Source organism: Erinaceus europaeus, chromosome 14, assembly GCF_950295315.1.
Source record: "Erinaceus europaeus chromosome 14, mEriEur2.1, whole genome shotgun sequence".
NCBI lineage: Eukaryota > Metazoa > Chordata > Mammalia > Eulipotyphla > Erinaceidae > Erinaceus > Erinaceus europaeus.
In genome coordinates this window covers 10,706,776-10,725,024 of record NC_080175.1, presented here as the reverse complement: position 1 = coordinate 10,725,024, position 18,249 = coordinate 10,706,776, and the positions used below count along the sequence as shown (strand labels likewise).

General features: G+C 40.6%; 1 protein-coding gene across 5 annotated transcripts in view; it reads right to left on the bottom strand.

Annotated features, from left to right (window-relative positions):
• The window catches only part of SHTN1 (shootin 1), a 134,339-nt gene that overhangs the window by 86,317 nt on the left and 29,773 nt on the right, over nt 1-18,249 (bottom strand). For all 5 annotated transcript variants that reach the window (XM_016186151.2, XM_060171216.1, XM_060171217.1 and 2 more), the window contains one exon: nt 9,385-9,445. In XM_016186151.2, the coding sequence (XP_016041637.1) occupies nt 9,385-9,445 (61 nt within the window). The remainder of the gene's footprint in view (nt 1-9,384; nt 9,446-18,249) is intronic.

The window sequence follows — 18,249 nt, the reverse complement described above, 5'->3', positions numbered from 1 at the left end:
AGCGACTCCCTTACAGGTGGGGAGCCGGGGGCTCGAACCAGGATGAATTAGTACTTTAAAGATCAAGGAAGGAAAGTGCCAGTTTCTCCCACCCATGTTATTAGCTAAAAAGAAAATGTTCAAAAACCTCAAACCTCACTGCAGACATGTATATGGCTGACACTGGTCTGGCAAAAGAAGAAAGGAAGAAAGAAAGGAAGAAAAAAGAAAGAAAGAAGAAAAAGAAAAATTAAGGAGCACCCAAATGTGGAACCCAACAAAGTTAGGCAAAAAAAAAAGCACTGGCTCACATAACACAAAGAGAGATTACTTTTGCTTCATTTAAGCTTAATTAACCTGCAATTATGATTAAACTCAGGGGAAAATTTTTTCTCTCCAAATTAAATACAAAAAAAAATATATTACTTCCTAAGTCTGTCCAAAGTTCTTATTATGTTAATATTCAAATTCATAAAGCAGCTCTAAATGGCCAGAAACATCTCTAACCTTGACATTTTTTCAGGGGTAATAATAATCTGCAGCAAATGCAGGCCAACCAAAAACCACTTAACTAATTAATAGTTGCAGTCACCGAGAAAAACATGAATCAACACTGTTATTACAAGTGGCACATTTGAGTGGCATCTAATTATGACTTGATGAGCACGATACTTGCATTATCAACATTACTACTGCATCCCATCAGGGCCTAAAAGCTGCTGATGGCATTGACTTCGAGAAACTCCCACTCAATGGTACAGCAGCACCCAACAATCGGCTTGGCAGGGGCCCCCCTCACTAAATGACACGTTAAGCGTAATTACTGGTAGACATTGTAAATAAACAGGATTGGAAGTGAAAATTGTACCAAGTGCATAAGACACAATCTGACACATTGGAAGTGGCAGGCTTAATTGAGAGTTTCTTTGACTGCTCAAGATCATTTCAACTGCATTTCTCAGAGGACAGTGATTATAACTGTGGAGACAGACGGCATAATGGTATCAGCACTGCTGACAGAGCAGTGAATTAAATTGTATCTGCTGTTGTCTGAAAGCCTTGATCAGAGGTACAGATGCCTTAGTGGTCTTATCATTATAACACAATGGTCATGTTGTCATCAACCTTTCTGGCTCCAATTGAAAAGAAATGATTGTGTGTTGAAGCCCCCCCCCACCCCTCCACACCACCCCCCTCGCCTCTTCTATCTCTTGTTCTGAATAGAACCAATTTTCAGAGAGCTATGAAATCACGCAATAGGTCCTAAAATGCAGCTGCTTGGCATACAAACGGGTCCCCATTAAACTGGAATCACACACAATATGTGTTTATGCCAGAAGAACAAATAGAAGCTGAACACAGGCCAAGTTTATTCACATACACAAAGCCCATGTAGCTCTTCATCAATATAATTGCCTTTTATATTGTAGTTTAAATAATAGGCTCTATTATTTCCTTAAAATCCTAATATTCTTGGCATTTTATCACTATGTTTACAAGGGGGGTTCTTCAAAAAATGTGAAGGAAAGAGAAAAGAAACCTATACAATTTTTACAACATCAAATATTACTTTGAATTTTTAGTCTTAACTACTTGACATCTTCTGCCACAATCTGCTTTCCACTATCATAACAAAAACATAAACACTTTGCATTTCATAGGAATTTGACTTTTTTATTCAATAACATCCTTGTTCATGGTAAGAAAAATCACTCCATAGTCATACGATTTAGGCCTAGCAAGAGAAAAAAAAACACTTATTTTCTAAACATTATGGGGAAAGCTGCCCTATAATTTAACTTGACAAACTTAGCTAGGTAGCATGAGCTTGTATTTTCTCCAATTCTTTTTTTTAAATATTTATTTATTCCCTTTTGTTGCCCGTTTTACTGTTGTAGTTATTATTGTGTTGTTATTGATGTCGTTGTCGGATAGGACAGAGAGAAATGGAGAGAGGAGGGGAAGACAGAAAGGGGGAGAGAAAGACAGACACCTGCAGACCTGCTTCACCTCTTGTGAAGTGACTCCCCTGCAGGTGGGGAGCCAGGGGTTTGAACCAGGACCCTTACTCTGGTCCTTGCGCTTTGCACCACCCGCGCTTAACCCGCTGTGCTACCGCCCGACTCCCATATTTTCTCCAATTCTTATGTGGTATATTCTATCAGCTAGGATTTTTATTTCTTCCTTTAGGAGAAAACGGTAGATATTTAATGTGATGCTCTGATTTTTTGGTTTAAAAAATATATAGCCCCTGCCCAATTTGGTAGCACATAATACTACTTATCAGCTTCCTAGATTCAAGAGGGAAAAATATATTTAGAGAAATACCTATACCTTTAAAATGCATGCTTTGGGTGGACAAAACAGTATTAGTGTGATATTTTGCCACATGCATTACCCAGGTTCAAACCCGGCGCCCACTGAATTGAAGGAAGCTTTAGGTGTGGTGCTTTCTCTCACTACCTCTCTCTCTCTCTATGTAAAAACAGTAAAATAAAACAACAACAAAAGACTTTAACAGACAGTGGTCTATCACAGCAGATCTATGGACAAGAGGCAGGGAGTGGTATAAGAGGGGGGTGAATTGGGGATTGAAGGCCTAGGGCGCTATGGTAGAGGAGCATGAGGGTTTGGTGGAGGGTGACATGCTCTCACGCCTATCTTGGGGAGATGTAGAACTGTCAACCTTTCCTCATGACTTAATTTTCAAAAGCACATACCCCCCAGACAGAAATATTTTAATGTAGAATTTTATTTGCACTTTTTTTTTAAACTTATGATTTAATATTGATTTACAAAATTGTGAGACAAGGATATAATTCCAAACCTTTCCCACCACCAGAGTTCTGTGTCCCCATTCCCACACTAGAAACTGCAGTAGTCCTCCCAAGGTCACAGATATGGGTTGACTATTATTTCTATAACTATCTATATTTATATATATATATATTTATCCACTTTTTCTATAGTTCTGCTTTCCCTTCGTTTTTAAGTCAAACCTCCACCTATTGCTACTTCCAAATGTTGTTCCTTTTTCACCTCTTCTCTCTCCGAGTTTTGAGGTCTTGATGAAATTGGAGTTCAGAGCCCTCTGGTCATCTTCCCCTAATATTACTCCCCTTTTATCTGCACTTTCATTAGGACAAATGTTTTTAAAACTTTTGGTGTTTTGTCTTTTTCTTTTTTTCTCTCTTTCTTTCTTTCTTTCTTTCTTTCTTTCTTTCTTTCTTTTTATTTTCTTTTTCCCCATCAGTTATTGCTGGGGCTTAGTGCCTACACAATTAATTCACTGCTCCCAGCAGCTAGATTTTCCCTTTTTTTTTTTTCTTTTTATTTGATAGGACAGAGAGAAACTGAGAAAAGGGGGGGGGAGAGAGACAGAGACATGTACAGTGTAGCACTGCTTCACTACTTGTGAAGTTTCTTCCCCTCTGCAGGTGGAGATCAGGGGCTTGAACTCAGATCCTTGAGTATAGTAATGTGTGCTCAACCAGGTGTACCACCACCTGGCCTCAGTTTATTTTTACTTTTTTAAAATGACCTGTTGAGTTAAGGCTTGAGTCTCAATATCCAGAATATGCTGACCACCACACATCTAAAACACACCTACAACCTGGATGACACAAAGGTTTAAGAAAGAAAACAGGGAGTCAGATGGTAGCACAGCGAGTTAAGTGCAGTTGGTGCAAAGCGCAAGGACTGGTGTAAGAATCCCAGTTCAAGCCCCCGGCTCCCCACCTGCAGGGAAGTCACTTCACAAGCTGTGAAGCAGGTCTGCAGGTGTCTATCTTTCTCTCCCCCTCTGTCTTCCCCTTCTCTCTCCATTTCTCTGTCCTATCCAACAACAACAACAATAATAACTACAACAAAAAAACAAGGGCAACAAAAGAGAATAAATAAATATTTAAAAAAGAAAGTAAGATAACAAATAAACTTCAAATGAAGTGATGCTATTACCGCAGTTTTTTCTATTTTGAATCCTAATACAGTAGAAACACATATGAGGTATTTACAGATAAAAGGATATGGCCAGTGGCATTTACTTTACAATATTGTTCAGTCAGTGAGGGCAGATGGAGGAGGTGCAGAGGAAAGAAGGCTGGTCTTGACCTAACAACTGTTGAAACTGTACAATGAGGAAATATGAGATCATTATACTGTTTTCTCTTTTCAGAAAACTTGAAATTTCCAAATGAGACAGAGAGTGTGAGTGTGTTGCCTTGGTCTCATGATTCCACTACTTCCAAATTGACATTTTCATTTATTTTTACTTCAAACAGAGAAAAGAAAAAGAGAAATATGGCTGGGGGAGACAGAAGAAGAGGGGAGACACCATAGCACCACTCAGCCATCCATGGAGCCCGTCCAGCGCTGCTCACAGGACACCATAGCTCAAAGCCAGAACCTACAGATAGGTGCTCTACTCGGTAAACTATCACTCCAGCCTCAGCAAGGATATTTTTTTTAATTATCTTTATTTATTGGATAGAGACAGCCAGAAATCGAGAAGGATGGAGGACGGACAGAGAGATGCCTGCAGCCCTGCTTCACCACTTGCAAAGTTTTCCCCCTGCAGGTGGGGGCCAGGGGTTCAAACCTGGATCCTTGCGCACTGTAACATGCACGGCTCAACCAGGTGCGCCACCGCCTGGCCCCTAGAATGGATTTTTTTAATCACTCTGAGAACTCAGGTTTCCTTACGGTATGGCAATTTACGTTTACATCAACCTTGTTGAATCAGTACCATTTGCCTCTCCTGTTCTATGACCTGACCTCAAAATACTCTTACCTCCTTGCCATCATAAAATATATCATATTGTAGGGTAACTGTTTTTTTTTTATTCTTTTACTATTTTTATCTTTAACTAACAGCAATAGTAAAGAAAATTAGCATTAGAGAACAGATTTTGTTTTATTCCTATCTGCCAATGCTCTGTACAAAGTAATTACTCATATTTGGTTTTATTTGAAGGACTAACTTCATCTGTGAAGCCCTTTTACAAGCGAGTTCACTGTCGCATAAAATTGCTTGTGAGACTATCACTATCCCCACTGATTGAGACAGTGTGTCCAGCCTTGTGCTAAGTGTTCTCATAACATAGAGAACCATAAGACCTAGAGAAGTAATATAGCCCAAATTAGAGATTTCTAAGCAGAAAAACTTGGTGAAATCAATTGTGTAGGTGACGTTAGTTTTTTATGTTCCTTTCTAATCCATCATATTCCAAAATGGCGCCATCAATGATACTGCTTCCTGAGCAAAACTCCTCTCCATCCTGCCAGCTTTCTGCAATCTTTTGGTGCTCTGTTGTTCTCGTTCTGGTTTTGTTTTCTGTTTTTACCAGAGCACTGCTCAGCTCTCGCTTATGGATGGTGTTGGAGATTGAATTTGGGACTTTGGAGCCTCAAACATGTGAGTCTCTCTCCCTAACCATTTATACTATCTTCTCCTCCTCTCTACAATATTTTGATGCAGGATGTGTGTGTGGTGAGCAGACCAAAAGTTCCTGTGCAGCGTAAGATTACTTAGAAAGGTTTTTGTGGGGCTGGGGAGACAGCATAATGCTTCTGCAAAAGACTTTGATGCCTGAGGCTCTGAGGTCCCAAGTTAAATCCCCAGCACCACTGAAAGTCAGAAATGAGAGAGGTGTTCTAGTCTCAGTCTCTCTGTCTCTGTCTCTCATATCTTTTCCTCTATATCTCTCTAACATTTAAATAATAATAATAAAATAATTACAAAGAAGGTTTTGGTGTGGTGAGAAGCCAGTCACGACTGCATAACTGCTGGCAGGAAGAGAGAAATCTCTAACAGTGCGCCCTAGTGAAGCTATGCACATGGGACCTGGGGGCTTGAACTTGGATCCTACTGTAGGGTAACACGTGCGCTCCATGTAACCAGTTAAGACGTCTTTCTTGTACTGTGGCCTGGGAGATGGTGCAGTGAATAAAGTCTGAGTTTGCTCCCAGTCATCATATGTGCCAGGATGCTCTGGTTCTCTTCCTCTCAAATAAATAAATAAATAAATAAATAAATCTGTCTTTAGAAAAGTATTTTGTGCTAACCTTGTTATTGATTTTTCAGACTTTGAACTCTTTTTAAAAATTTTTTTATTTATAAAAAGGAAACACTGACAAAACCATAGCATAAGGGGGGGTACAACTCCACACAATTCCCACCATCAGAACTCTGTATCCCATCCCCTCCCCTGATAGCTTTCCTATTCTTTATCCCTCTGGGAGTATGGACTTCTTAAGCAAAATTAAGCTTGTGTAACTATGGAAGGTACTTAGAGGACAAAGAAAGAGTTAAATAAAAATAGAAGGAAAGGGTCAGAAAGATAGCACAATGGTTATGCAAAAAACTTTCATGCCTGAGGCTCTGAGATCCCTGGTTCATTCCCCAATATTACTAGATGCAGAGCTAAGCAGTGCTCTGGTAAATAAAATTGAGAAATAAAGAGAAAGGAATAGACAAAAGAGGAGAGAGGGAGGGTTGAAGAGAGGAAGGGAAGGGAAGGGGAGGGGAGGGGAGGGGGAGGGGAGGGGAAGGGGAGGGGGAGGGGAAGGGGAGGGGAGGGGGAGGGGAAGGGGAGGGGAGGGGAAGGGGAGGGGAAGGGAAGAAGGGAAGGGAAGAAGGAAAGAAGGAAGGAATGCAGGCAGGCAGGCAGGCAGGCAGGCAGGCAGGCAGGCAGGCTGGCTGGCTCAGCAACTGAACACAGAACTTGAACACCTGGGGACCCAGGTTTAAACCCCAACACCATATACGCCATAGCTAATCTGTGCTTCTGTTTCTCTCTCTCTCTCTCTCCCTTTCTCTCTGTCTCTCTCAAGAATAAGATCCTCAAAAGAAAAAAAGAAAAACGGAAAATAAAAGAGAAAACTTAAATGCCACTCTTAAAGTAGGTCAGTCTGAGGACAAGTTGAATGCAAGCAGTAAAAAACAAAAAAATCTCAACTACCTACCTGAATAAAAATACTTTCTGATTAACTCCACCCCAAAGATCTTAAACTACCTCCAAACAGAGTGGATTTCACACAATGTGCCAATTCACCATTAATAATTAGCTCAAGAACAGGAATTGACAACAGTGTCAATGGCAGACTTCTTTTAAATATGGCTTGGTGTTGGCACCAGAATAAAAGCATTCCACTCCCCCTACACCAAGGGAGAAGAAAGTCCTGTGTGACCACAATCCACACTTCCACTTCGAAGAGTATTTCTGTCATAGCACACAGGTCTCCAAAGATAGGTGTTATCAACACTACCTCCCCTGAGATTTTCTTTGTGACAGAGGCTGAAAATAAACTGGCTACTGAAATGTAACTGTCCTGCTGTATTTTTACACCTGTTTTTACCATCAACAAGAATGAAATGCTTTGCCGGGTAGTGACCAAGTCTATGTGTTCTAAGCATAAGCAAACAAGCTGATTTAATTAGCAAAAGGATGGCAAAACTCATGACTTCCAAGGAGGAGGGTCACCTTGCCTTCTAAGTTCTGGCCCCTTCTCCATCAGATGGTTCCCATCTGATCCTGCGGGGTATAATCAATTAGGCTCTATTTAGAGGGGAGAGTATAGTAACAGATTTACACTACATTAAACTAGCACAGCAAACACTTGGGTTACTATAGTTTTTGTGGGAATACAGCTTTTCTTGATGAAAAAACTATCTCTTACACTCTTAAAAATGGGTATATCTCTTCTTTCAGCCACCAGGTTCCAGATGCTACCATGATGCCAACCTGACTTCCCTGGGCAGATGACGCCACCAATGTGTCCTGGAGCCCCACTTCTCCAGAGCCCTGCCCCACTAGGGAAAGAGAGAGGCAGGCTGGGAGTCTGGCAATGCCCATGTTCAGCTGGGAAGCAATTACAGAAGCCAGACTTTCCACCTTTCCACCTTCTGCACCCCACAATGACGTTAGGTCCATACTCCCAGAGGGATAAAGAATAGGAAAGCTATCAGGGGAGGGGATGGGATACAAAGTTCTGGTGGTGGGAATTGTGTGGAGTTGGACCCCTCTATTTTTCTTCTTTTTTAAAAATATTTATTTATTCCCTTTCGTTGCCTTTGTTTTTATTACTGTAGTTATTATTGTCATTGCTGGCATCGTTGTTGTATAGGACAGAGAGAAACGGAGAGAGGAGGGGAAGACAACGAGGGAGAGAGAAAGACAGACACCTACAGACCTGCTTCACTGCCTGTGAAGCGACTCCCCTGCAGATGGGGAGCTGGGGGCTCGAACCAGGATCCTTCTTCCGGTCCTTGTGCTTTGCGCCATGTGTGCTTAACCCGCTGCACTACCGCCCAATCCCAGTTGTACCCCTCTTAACCTATGTTTTTTGTCAGTGTTTCCTTTTTATAAATAAAAAATATATATTTTTTTAAAAACGGGTGTATCCTATGAAACTGGCATTCTTTTCCCTTTTTTGCCTTCAGGGTTCTCACTGGGGCTCCGTGCCAATACTATGAATCCCCTGCTCCTGGAGGCCATTTTCTTTTATTGGATAGGACAGAGAGAAATTGAGGGAGATGGGGGAAATGGGGGAAGGGGGAGGGAGAAAGACAGACACCTAAAGACCTGCTTCACCATTTGTGAAGCAACCCCCCCCCCCAACACACACACACTGCAGCTGGGGATCCCCGGTCTCGAACTGGGATCCTTACACAGGTACTTTGTACTCCGCGCTATATGTGCTTAACCCAATGCATTACTGCCCAGTCCCCCTAGCATTCTTTTTCCTAACCTAAGGAACTAAGTCTGGGCATTGTAGAGATGTATGTGTAAGAATACTTGTCAGGGCATTAGTATAGTAAGGAAAAACCAAAAATATCCCATCACTTCTTCTTCTAGCGTTTGCCATCCCATCACTGAAGAGACACAGAAATAAAATGTGGCAGAATTCTAGTACAGTCCTCTGGGCAACAACTGAAAACTTAATATAGTCCTACTGACACACAAAGGTGATTGTGGCATACAGACTGTTTACTGGGGAAGGGGGGAGCAAGTGGACAATCTGTACTTGTGATGCATTTCTTCCAAAGACAAGATCAGGAGAGAAGAACCCAAGATACTAATGTTGGTGTTTTTTTTTTTTTTCTTCAAAAGATAAGCCATTTTTGTTCTCCCTTATGTGTACTGAGTAATAAAAAGAATGTACAGCAAGTACAGACAGCCTTTCTAGTAACATAGCCATGAAACAATAAGGCTCGTTGCATTTCTTTAAAAAAAAAAAATCACAGTAATGTCAAGGCATTTAGGGAACAACTAGGAAGACGGGCCTTGCTTTCTTGACGGGCTGTCTCCTACATTAGAAACTATACATAGAGACTATACATGTCTGCCCACATCATCCCAAACAGTTATGTGGATTAGAACGATTTCACTGAAAAAGCTTACGTACTTTTCTGAAATTCCTCCAGTTTTTTAACAGCTTCATCTCGTTCTTGTCGAATTTTGTCACACTGAAATAAGAAAAGAAAGTCAAGTCAGGTTTGGATTGTAAATATGGTGAGGCGGGCACAAAAGTTATAGACAACAATTTTATAAGGAGGAAAAAAACTTTCACCTTGAAAAAACATTCACACTCACTCACATGGTATTTGTACAACACAACCAGAACAGTGTTTGCACTCTACTTGTAGCCGGTCAGATTTCTTGAATCTTCCAGAGACAATGAGTCCTCTGACTGTGCAATATCTCCTCAACAACAGACTGATTTACAATCCCTGAGTTAAAATGCATTCACTCTTTAAAAGAATATGTGTGCCTATGTTTAAGTAGTTCTTTTGGTAATACAGTGAATACCCCTACTCATCTGTAAGTCAGATTCCTTTTAAAAAAAGGGGGGTAGGAGAGACAATTCCAGCTATCTAGAACATGGGGAATCATGCTAAGTGAAATAAGCCAGAAGAAGAGTGAATGCCAGATTATCTAGGTCATAGGTGGGATTTAAGAAGTGAACCAGGGAGTCGGGCGGTAGTGCAGTGGGTTAAGCGCAGGTGGCACAAAGCACATGGACCAGCTTAATGATCCCGGTTCGAGCCCCCGGCTCCCTACCTGCAGGGGAGTCACTTCACAGGCGGTGAAGCAGGTCTGCAGGTGTCTGTCTTTCTCTCCCTGTCTCTGTCTTCCCCTCCTCTCTCCATTTCTCTCTGTCCTATCCAACAGTGACAACATCAATAATAACAATAACTACAACAATAAAAAAAACAAGGGCAACAAAAGGGAATAAATATTAAACAAAATTTTTAAAAAAGAAGTCAACCAAGGGAAAGTACAGAGTGAAACATTAATAAGTGGTGGTCTGTTTCAGCAGACCCCAGGATGTAAAGCACTGGGAGTGTCCCATGATGGTTAAGAGATGGCAATTCGGTGGTAGGTAAGGTATGCTGGCACCTCACAGGAAGATGTGAAACTGCACCTATGTGACAACAGTCTTGTAAAGCATTTCCTTAAAAAAAAGAAAAAAAGAAATGAAAACAGCCCATGCACTGTCATAAGATGAATCATCTTGGGTCCTTAGAATTCTGAACAGAAAATGCCTAGTTAAAAGTAGAGAAAATAGGGAGTCGGGCGGTAGTGCAGTGGGTTAAGTGTATGTGGCGCGAAGCGCAAGGACTGGAGGAAGGATCTGGGTTCGAGCCCCTGGCTCTGCAGGGGAGTCACTTCACAGGCGGTGAAGCAGGTCTGCAGGTGTCTATCTTTCTCTCCCTCTCTCAGTCTTTCCCTCCTTTTTCCATTTCTCTCTGTCCTATCCAACAATGATGACATCAATAACAACAATAATAACTAAACAACAATCAAAAAAGGCAACAAAAGGGAAAATAAATATATGTATATTTTTTAAAAAGTAGAGAAAATAAAATATTCAGCAACATTTACATAAACTTTCAGAGGTGAGACCACAAAAGGCAAAGATAACTATTAAAATATGAGAATCTCGAGGGTAGAAATAAGCAGCTATTGTTTTAGGCCCTGGAAGTATATTGAATTTTTTTAGCAACCTTATGTTCATTATTCAGACTGAATTAAACTTACCTTGAATTCCACAAAAAAGAAACTTATTTTATAAAGATTTTCATCAATACTTAGACTTTGAAAAGTGACTTTATCTATCAATGTAATAATTACTTTTAATTTTGTAGGAATACTATAACCCTATAATAAGGCCCATGTGAATAATGTAAAATTGTTTTCTATAATAGTCTCATAAAACATTTCCTTAATAGAAAAGTTTTTCAGAAACAGCACATCTCTGTATTGGGACCCTAGCGTGCCAGATAAATATATCAGAATTTTACACTTTGCTTGTCTTTTATTTCAAATCTCAAAAGCTAAACAGTTCTATCATTGATCATTTAGAAGATCAATTTCATTGCGAAGTTTTGAGATAGCCTCAAAACTGAAAACTTCTCGAATTTGGAGTTGGGAATACTCAAACATTGCTGGCACCACTGTCAACTGGCATGAATTACTTTGGATATAAACTATGAAGACTGAAAATTTTAACACTTCTCGGCAATTAGAATTCTAGAGTTAAGCACTAGAACCCCTAGAGATACGCACAGATGACCTACACAAATAAACTCGGCGTCCACAGCAACACGAGTTCAGAATATATTAGTATCAATATAGTGGACTGCAGAGCAGTGAAAATAAAAGGGCTAAAAGCTACATATAAAACAGGTAGCTTCCAATATACTCAACTATGCTGTGTAAAATGAGTCACAAAATATTTACCAAGCACACAAAAAATGCTTTCTAAAGTCAGTTATACTGTACATGAGCATTTTGTGGTACACAGGGCATATGTAAGAATATAAAACATGAAGGGAGTCAGGCGGTAGCACAGCGGGTTAAGCGTATGTGGCACGAAGCACAAGGATCGGAGTAAGGATCCCGGTTCGAGCCCCCGGCTCCCCACCTTCAGGGGAGTCGCTTCACAGGCGGTGAAGTAGGTCTGCAGGTGTCTATCTTCCTCTCCCCCTCTCTGTCTTCCCCTCCTCTCTCCATTTCTCTCTGTCCTATCTAATAATGACGACATCAATAACTACAACAATAAAACAACAAGGGCAACAAAAGGGAATAAATAAATAAACATTAAAAAAGAATATAAAACATGAAACAGAAGGGGACACACAGAATTGATGAGATTAACTGTATCTGAGGAGACTGAGAATCTGGGTGGGCCTAGTGTTAAATAATGCAGAGGCTCGTCCATCTTATCTGATATATTCTGTTTTGATTTTTTTTATTATTAAGAGGTAACAATGCTGTATGTATGTCTGCTGTACCCTGTCCTTTTTCTGTACTTTTGCACTTAAAAATTTTTAAAAGGCAAACAGTTTGGTTTTCCCTTTTGGTTTCTCCAGATCTACTCAAAAATCTACCACTGTCTGTTCAGGTAAATCCATTCTGGTCAGAAACTATGAAACAAACACAGGGTTAAATTGGTAGAGCTATTCACTCACTCCTGAACTAGACCCTCCATGAGTCGTGTTAGACTGGGCCAAGGGTCAGTTCCTCAAGGAGAATGTAAATTCTTTCATTGAAGTCTTCTTAAAGAAATCTAAGCTCTGAAAAAAAATGCATATATATAATAAGTTTTTAATGATATGTAATTCAAAGTTTAGTCTAGTTTTAACTTAAAAGATAAAGTGCTGGGAGTTGGCGGTTGCACAGCTGGTTAAGCGCACATGGCGCAAAGCCCAAGGACGGACGTAAGGATCCTAGTTTGAGCCCCTGGCTCACCACCTTCAGGGGAGTCACTTCACAGGCAGTGAAGCAGGTCTGCAGGTGTCTATCTTTCTCTCCCCCTCCCTATCTTCCCCTCTTCTTTCCATTTCTCTCTGACCTATCTAACAACGACATCAACAACAATAATAATTATGACAACAATAAAAAACAACTAGGGCAACAAAAAGGGAAAAATAAATATAAAAAAAATCTAAAAGATAAAGTGCTGTAATTGGGAAGGTCTTCTTGAGAAAAATCTTTGCTTTGAAAAAAATACATATATAGGTGGGTCAGTGTTCCACCAGTGTTTTCCTCTAAGTATTTGATAGTTTCTGGTCTAACATCCAGGTCCTTGATCCATCTGGAGTTGATTTTTGTTTCTGATAAGATAAGGTTTCAACCCAGTTTCATTCTTCTGCATGTTTCAACCCAGTTTTCCCAGAACCATTTATTGAAGAGAGCCTCCTTCTTCCATTTAATACTTTGGGCCCCCTTATCAAAGATTAGATGTCCATAGGTGTGGGAGTTTAGTTCTGGACTTTCAATTCTGTTCCACTGGTCTATGTGCCTATTTTTGTTCCAGTACCAGGCTGTTTTGATGATGGTGGCTTTATAATATAGTTTGAGATCTTGGAGTGTGATGCCTCCCATTTCTGTTTCTTTTCCTCAAGATTGATTTGGCAATTCTAGGTGTTTCTGGTTCCAGATTTAAAAAAAAAAAAAACTAGTATAGCCACAGGCCCTTTGGAATATAACTAAAATATGCCTACTAGCTAACTACAAAATGGAGGGCCCCCCAACTCTTCATCTGCACTATTCTAGCCTTTAGGTCCATGATTGGTCAACAATTTGTTTGGCCTTGTATGTTAACTCTCTTGTCAACCACCAGGTTCCAGATGCCAGCATGATGCCGACCAGACTTCCCTGGACAGACAACCCCACCAATGTGTCCTGGAGCTCTGCTTCCCCAGAGCCCTTCCCTATTAGGGAAAGAGAGAGAAAGGCTGGATGTATGGATCGACCTGTCAATGCCCATGTTCAGCTGGGAAGCAATTACAGAAGCCAGATCTCCCACCTTCTGCATCCCACAATGACCTTGGGTCCATACTCCCAGAGGGTTAAAGAATAGGAAAGCTATCAGGGAAGGGGATGGGCTACAGAGTTCTGGTGGTGGGAATTGTGTGAAGCTCTACCCCTCTTATCCTATGGTTTTGTCAATGTTTCCTTTTTATGAATAAAAAATTTTAAAAAATACATCTTAAGTTTTTAATGAAATGTAGTTCAAAGTTTAATCTACTTTGAGCTACTTTAAGCAGCTATCATTGGGAAGTGGGTAGTAACTCACCTGATAGAGTACACACCTTCCATGTGTGAGGCCCTGGGTTTCAGCCTCAGCGCCACATAAGAGCACAAAGGACAACACAGTGGCATCTCCATGGGTGGGGGAGTGGTGCCCCTCCTCTCTCTGTCTCTCTTTCTCTGTGCTCTCTTTCAAAAAAATAGAAAATATTTTTTTAAAAAGTCCAAGAAAGCACTCAATGGTGGTATCATGCCTATAAATTTTTTTATTTAATCACACTTTGTTTTTGGAATTTAAAATTGTCATGCTGATCAAAGAGCGTTCAATGCACTAGAGTACAGGACTTATAAGACTTGAGAGCCTAAACTCAAATCCCAGTAGCGCCCTATGCCAGACCAGAGCAGTACTTTGGGGCCTCAGTCTCTATTTATGTCTCTTTTTCACATAAAAAAATTTTAACAAGACATATAAGCATGATAGCTCTGAATTCTCAGAGAAGCCTTATGAGATCTTTGACACACAGACAGACTGTACTAGACAGTATGATACCGAATGAGACTGCAGACCAACTGTCTTAGGAATGCTTCGCTTCTTTTCTAGAATGTGGCTTTTGTTTGCTCAGTACTTCCCCAACACCCTGAAAATCTGTCTAAAAATGCACAGGAGTGTCTAAACATAAAAGGAAACTTAATTTCCTACTGGAGAGATTAAATTCCTGAGTTATGGTTACCTAATGAAATCTGTTTACATTTCTATTAGTTCGTAGCTCTTAATCTGGCATAAGGTGTAAGATTTTCAAAGGCATGTGGTGATTTATGAAAAACTAGCCTTATCTCAGAGCTGGTGCTTGGGAGATTTCTGACGTAATACCACTTGGATGCTTCTATGCTCTTCTCAAAGCTCCCCTTAAAGGAATCAGAAGCTAATTGGATCCTCACTTGAATGAAGTAGCCAGAGTTTTCATGGAGACTTTATCTGACAAGAGCACGAAACTGGATGGTACTCTTATCTTCTCATCTATAAAAAGACCATAAATCATTTACTGGTGATTTATAGCAATTTGAAGTAGCCTGACACCAGTTGTCTCAATTGAAGATTCTATGCCCAGGCTCTACTGGTGGGGCCCAGGTAGACAGGATGTGGATAATAACTGGCTAGAGTATCACTGACCTGTTCCAACATCCAGTCACCAGTTCCTACAGACCAGCCATGCGCTTTCACGTTGACCCTGGTGCTATTACCAAGCAGATTCAGAAGCTGTTTCCCAACCCCAGCTGTGTTCCATCAGGGGTCTTCATACTGCTTTGCTTTCTATTTTTTGCAACCACATTATGATAGAACTGGCAGCCTCAGAATTTACCATCTGCTATGGACACTGAAGGGGGGGGGGGATATTGGGGGATGGGGAGGGTGGCGGAACTTACACATGCTGCAAATGCAGCTTCATTATTCTAAACAAGAGCTGAACAAAAATATAAAGGTCACATCCATTTATGGAGAAGAAATGCAATAGCAGAAACTCACTTATTCCATCAATTTTGGATGAGTCTGGAAATACAAAGCTTGTCACTTCCTACTCTACTATCAGAGGGAAGTTAGCAAAGATGCTGGCTCGTTGCAGAAGAGTGTTCTATCTGCATGTGCTACAGAAGTCGCTCTTTCAATTCTCCCTCTTCCTCTACCCTGACCACACAGCTATACTATTTGTAGAAACTGCTTCTCTTTGTGTGGGAATTGCTCATGAAAACTCTGTGATAGCAACAGATGTTCTTAGGCCCACATCATTTCATTATGAAGTCCAATGATTCCCTGTAGCACCAGGCTGGAGCAGAGCTCCGCACCACAACTGCAGACTGGTTTAAGGAAGCCAGATAGCTTAACACCTATTCTGATTCCTATTTGACTCTATTTGAAGTGGGGAGTTGACCAAAGGTTGGCCTTGCTGGTTCTGAAAGCTCTTAATACCTGGCTATTTTCCAGATTTCTTCCCTGACCCTTAACTAGGCAGAGAGCTGGATTCTGAATCTAGTGTTTCAAAGCACTAGAGACTGACTGGCAGAGAGGCCTTTCCAATGGAAACTGGCATTTCCCAAACCACCTCCACCTCAACCACCACCACCACCACCACCGGAGGAAAGAACCATTAACAGTTCATCCTTGAGTACCCTCCAAATACAGTTTAGACTAGGATGTCTGCACAGCAAGGTTCAACAGACATAAATATACGTAATGCAATCACCTAGACATTTTAATATTGTGCTGTGTGTATATTTCATGCAAGGGGAAAAAAAACCCTAATATTCTAAATTTTGCACAATTTCCACTAGCATAAACATTATTTGTATTTCCCTGCTGCATATGTTTCCCTGTCAGCCTACAGAAGGACATTTTGGGGCCTAAGAAGTACACACACACACACACCAGACACAAAAGACAACATGTACAGTCACCGGCGTGTTACAGCTGAGTGAATTAGACTGGTACCCAGGCAAAATGACTGAATGTCATTAGTTCCTTCCTCCAAGCATTTAACACATGGTTTATACAGTACCAACAAGAGCTGAGCACTGTGTTATACACTGGTGAGGATAGGGTTAAACAGTAAATAAGAGAACAATGTATTCCTATACAGCTTCTTGCCTACCAAGAAAGATCAAGCATGAAACAAGCAGCTTACAAGGACACTAGCTCTCACAGGAGAAATACCACACAACAGAGACCTCTAGGAGAAACTGTAGTACTATGTCTGAAGAGGTCTCAACTTGTTTTTCTTGAAGCTCTGAAGCTCACTCTTGTCACATCCAGCTAGGATATTTAAAATTGTACATGTGGTTAGCAGACTCCTGTATTCATCTGCTTTAAAATCTTTGGTGAAGCCTTTAGAGAACCATCAAATCACTGTTAATAATGTACAAACTTCCCCTTTATGTCACCTAGATGAGTCTGGCTAGAACTCAACTGGGCTTCTTCTCCTTAAAGAACACAATAACTTAAATCATTCCCACTAGGATGGAATGCTTTTCACTCTCTTTCTCTTTTGGTAGTGTTCTTTCTTCCAATTCAAAGTTCGTTCTCTCCAATTTTCACAGGCACTAAAGTAGAGGCTGCACTCCCCACCCCCTCACCCCTCCACCCCCCACCCCCACCCTACCCCACCCCCAAGCTGTCTTACAGCATTCTCCAGATTCTAGGTATTGTGTGCTCGATGGAAACATGTCATCAGAACAGAGATCCTTGCTCTTTGTTTCTGGATAGATTGCTGTTAATAAGAGACTCATTTTCACTTCCAAACTGCTAAGTAATTACTTTTTCTCTGGCACGACCACTTGCCACTCTGTTCTAAAGGAACTGTATGTATGTGGATGTATTATGCATGAACAGTAGTATAATGAATGCATATCTTGCTCTTTACAGTGGCTTCTTTATTGATTTTTTTTAAATAAAATGCTTTGGGACCTTCACCTTTGAAATGTGCACAAGAGGAAGAAGTGTTCATGATAGACAACAGAGCCAGCATGCAAACAGTATCATATGTCTTGCTTCTTGAAATGTAAGTCTTGGAAAGTATCCGTCTCCTTCCCTATTCATTCATTGCTCCTGGCAAGCTGACCGAGGTGCCTGGTGCACCATTACTCTAGCTCGCCCAAACAACTTCTAAGCAGCCACTTAAAACATTTCTTCCTTTCAAAACTCAAATCTAAGGACATAGTATTAAACATAAATACTTACTGTTTAAAGACAGACATTCATCTATTATACAGATTTCCTTCTTTTTATGTGAGCTACACACACACACACACACGATCCTGACTAACGTGAAAGCTATTCCATTAAAAGCTCAGGGAGGCTTTGCCCCCCACACCCATATAGGAACAAACCCTGAACAATTATGACAAAGATCCTGAATGAATCATAAGGAAAGCCCTTCAACTGTAGAAGCATGATTCACATCTGAATACAGTGGTTGCTTCTCAAGCAAAAGTGAAATATTTTATTGCACTGATTCCGAAATAGTCCTCTAGTTTTCATACCCTGAAATGCAGAAACTGATTTGGAAGGGTTGTTGACTTCAATATGGTAGTCGTTTCTTACTTTTTTTTTTTAAACATACTACTGATACTGTCATTTAGAAACTAGACAAAAAACAAGGGCTGTAGCACACTTTACATAAACTCTATTATGCTTAGTGTTGGGTTAAACAAAACCTGCGAGTTTTCATATCTTAATTCA